General features: G+C 38.5%; 1 protein-coding gene across 1 annotated transcript; it reads left to right on the forward strand.

The window, feature by feature from the left end:
- Positions 1-2626: 2626 nt before the first annotated feature.
- On the forward strand, positions 2627-3238 carry LOC101652283 (splicing factor 3B subunit 6-like). Its single transcript, XM_045296295.1, has one exon. The coding sequence runs from the start codon at positions 2687-2689 to the stop codon at positions 3062-3064; it is 378 nt and encodes a 125-aa protein (XP_045152230.1). The 5' UTR covers positions 2627-2686; the 3' UTR covers positions 3065-3238.
- Positions 3239-3858: the final 620 nt, after the last annotated feature.

Here is a 3858-nt window from a genome sequence, read left to right on the forward strand (position 1 = left end):
AGAAGAACTACGAAAATCATCTTAAACTTTTTTTTCACTTATAATTTTAATTGTATTTTATTCTAACACTTTTTAAAAAAATTTTGGATTGTGGAATAAAATTCACTAATTGAAACACTGGGATTCTGGCATACGGATAGACTATGGTTCCCATGAAGCTCAGCACTGCCCTCTAGGACAGAGAAGAACCCTGGAAACCTCCAGGGTCTCCCATGCGGCAATCTTTGTGGGAGGGAATTGACATATCTTTGTCCTACAGAGCACCTGGTGGTCATGAACCATCAAAGTTTCAGTTAGCAGCCCAGTGCTTAACCACTAAACCATCAGGGCTTCTTTTAAAAAAAGGAAAGAAAGAAATAATTTTAAGATTCCTTTAGTAGGTGAGCAAATTTGCTTGAGCATAATGAATATAGAAATAGAATCACAATATCTTAAAAAAAAAAAGAATCACAATATCCTAAAAATGCTTATTTTCTAGCATTGTCCACTAGAAAGAGCTAGAAACAATAATGAATATAGTAGCAATGAGGACTCTGGATTAGTTATGGTTCATAATTACCATTTTCTGAGAAAAATAATTGAGTTCAGGTTGGAGGAAAAAATGTGCTCAACAAGAAGAGCGTGGAATTATCCTATCATAATAGCACATGAAGAAGCTATCAAAATCACTGGAATCCTGTTTAAGAACAAACAAACACAAAAAGCCATTTTGAAGAGGCTTTCACTGCTAAATATGGCATTATTTGAGGATCAATAAAAATTAATCATTGCAATGGATTGAGCCACATTAAACATATTTAAATCCTTGAGTTTGTGTATATATCTTTGAAGAATACTAAAGAACCAAGTAATAATTTCTGAGCCAATATTGATAAAGGAAATTTTCTTCTTCTTGATGTATTTTAGGTTATAAAATGTGAAAGTAAAATTCATTTTTGATACTAAATTAAGAAACCAAGATAGCATATTCTGTCAATGGCAGTTCATGTCACAACACAATCGACATGAAGCGGCTAATGTCAGGAAAACACACAACCAGCAAGCAAGAGTTCTTTCAAAATAATTTGAATCCCCAAAACCTCTATATCTTACTACCAGTTATAGGAAAAACAGATGATAGAGAAATAGACACCATTGGAATGTGATTAGCCACATACAGAATTTAAAACACTTCAACAAATAAATTGTAAAGTGAAAAAACAATATGGAGGGAGAACCTATCTTTAAAACAAGAGTTTAGAACTATCAGTTAGAGCATGATAGAGGGACAAGAGGAAAGTGAAAGGAAATAGAGGAAAGAACAAGGAGGAAAGGGGTATTTATAGAGGTCTAAATACAGGTATGTACATATGTAAATATATTTATATAGGATGGTGGGGGAATACATCTACGTGCATATATTTATAGGTTTAGTATTAAGGCAGCAGATGAAATTGGATCTCCACTCAAGTACTTACTTAATGCAAGAACACTTTGTTCTATTAAACTGGCATTCCATGATGCTCACCTTCCCCACAAGATCACTGAAGACAAATGTGTGCATAACCAAATATAGTGAAGAAAGCTGATGGTGCCCAGCTATCAAAAGATATAGTGTCTGGGGTCTTAAAGGCTTGAAGATAAACAAGTGGCCATCTAGCTCAAAAGCAACAAAGCCCACATGGAAGAAGCACATCAGCCTGTGTGACCATGGGGTGTCGAAGGGATCAGGTATCAGGTATCAAAGAACAATAAATCGTATCATTGTAAATGAGGGTGAGTGGAGGGTGGAGACCCAGTCAGGGTGCGGTATAGCAATGATGAAACATATAACTTTCTGCTAGTTCTTAAATGCTTCCTTCCCCCACTATCATGATCCCAATTCTACCTTACAAATCTGGCTAGACCAGAGGATGTACACTGGTACAGATAGGAACTGGAAACACAGGGAATCCAGGACAGATGAAGCCCTCAGGACCAGTGGTGAGAGTGGTGATACCAGGAGGGTGGAGGGAAGGTGGGGTAGAAAGGGGGGACTGATTACAAGGATCTACATATAACCTCCTCCCTGGGGGATGGACAACAGAAAAGTGGGTGAAGGGAGACGTCAGACAGTGTAAGATATCACAAAATAATAATAATTTATAAATTTTCAAGGGTTCATGAGGGAAGGGGAGTAGGGAAGGAGGGGGGAAATGAGGAGCTGATATCAAGGGCTCAAGTAGAAAGCAAATCTTTTGAGAATGATGATGGCAACAAATGTACAAATGTGCTTGACACAATGGATGGATGGATGGATTGTGATAAGAATTGTACAAGACCCCAATAAAATTATTTTTAAAAAAACAAGAAAACTATCAATTAATTGTAATATATCAATCTTACACTATAATTCTAACAACAACAAAACAACTGTTGAATTTTTAAATTATTATATGCAATAATGATATTAAATAATTATTTTTAAATTTTTAGATAAGATTTTTTTTCAGATTGATAACGGTATTATTATTGCTATTTTTAAACCTGCTATTTCAGAGACAGGCACCCTGATGGCGCAGTGGTTTTCTCTGGGCTGGGATGTACATGGTCAGCAGTCCAAAACAACAGTAGCTCTCGGGAGAAAGACTCTCTGACATTATTGTGCTCTAAGTAGATAGCCCGAAGATTCCAGTATTAGCTGCGGTCATTACATCAGTAAGCCAAGATGGCGATGCAAGCAGCTAAGAGGGCGAACATTCGGCTTCCGCCTGAAGTGAATCGGATTTTATATATAAGAAATTTGCCGTACAAAATCACAGCTGAAGAAATGTATGATATATTTGGAAAATATGGACCTATTCGTCAAATCACAGTGGGGAACACACCTGAAACGAGAGGAACGGCCTACGTGGTCTATGAAGACATCTTTGATGCCAAGAATGCGTGTGATCACCTGTCGGGATTCAACGTTTGTAACAGATACCTTGTGGTTGTGTACTACAATGCCAACGGGGCTTTTCAGAAGACGGACACGAAGAAGAAGGGGGAACAGCTGAAGCTTCTGAAGGAGGAGTACGGCATCAACACGGATCCACCCAAGTAACACTTGTCTGCACTTCATCTTGGACTCAACCCACGAACCAGCACCACCACTGTTTTCTTTCCTTTTAATCAATACTAAGTAATGTGATGTTTGTATTTGAGACTCAAAACGACCAGCTAGAAACTTGATACATGTTAGAATGTGTTCATAATAAACTTGGAGTTTTTGGTAAAAAATAAATAAATAAAAAAGCTGGGGCCCCGGAGATTGGACAGCCTGATGCTCCCTCCTCTGCCCTGGCCCAGGGAAGCCCGCCAGGAGTCCCGGCTCCTGAGGGGTGCCTCTCCCTCTCCTCCCTAATCCTCCCACTTGTTCCAGCTCTTTGACATAATCCGTGTGAAGGTGAAAGTGCAGTTCAGTAATAAACTGTGTTTAATCAGTGAAAATGATTCAACAGTCAACAGTACTGTCAACAGTACTCTCTACTCCTCGGATACCCAAGAGGGCCACTGTGAGTCCGCATTAACTCCATGGCAGAGAGCTTGGTTGTTGTTGATTAGAAAGAAATACATACTAATGAAATATCTGTGTATGAAATGATAAGTTGTCAAGGATTTGCTCTAAAATAGTTCTAGGGGAAAGAATAAGTCTAGATGACACAAGATGGCCAATCGATTAATGATACTCACTGAAAATGGGTGATAGATCCACAGCCAACCAAACTCACTGCCACTGAGTTCACTGAGAATCATAGCAACCCTACATGGCAGAGTAAAAACCCTAGTGTTTCTGAGGCTGTAAATCTTTGCGGGAAAAGAAAACCTCTTCTTTCTCTCATAGTGTAGCTAGTGGGT

This window comes from Echinops telfairi, unplaced genomic scaffold (assembly GCF_000313985.2).
Source record: "Echinops telfairi isolate 266 unplaced genomic scaffold, ASM31398v2 ScPeMD7_7400;HRSCAF=8409, whole genome shotgun sequence".
Classification (NCBI taxonomy): domain Eukaryota; kingdom Metazoa; phylum Chordata; class Mammalia; order Afrosoricida; family Tenrecidae; genus Echinops; species Echinops telfairi.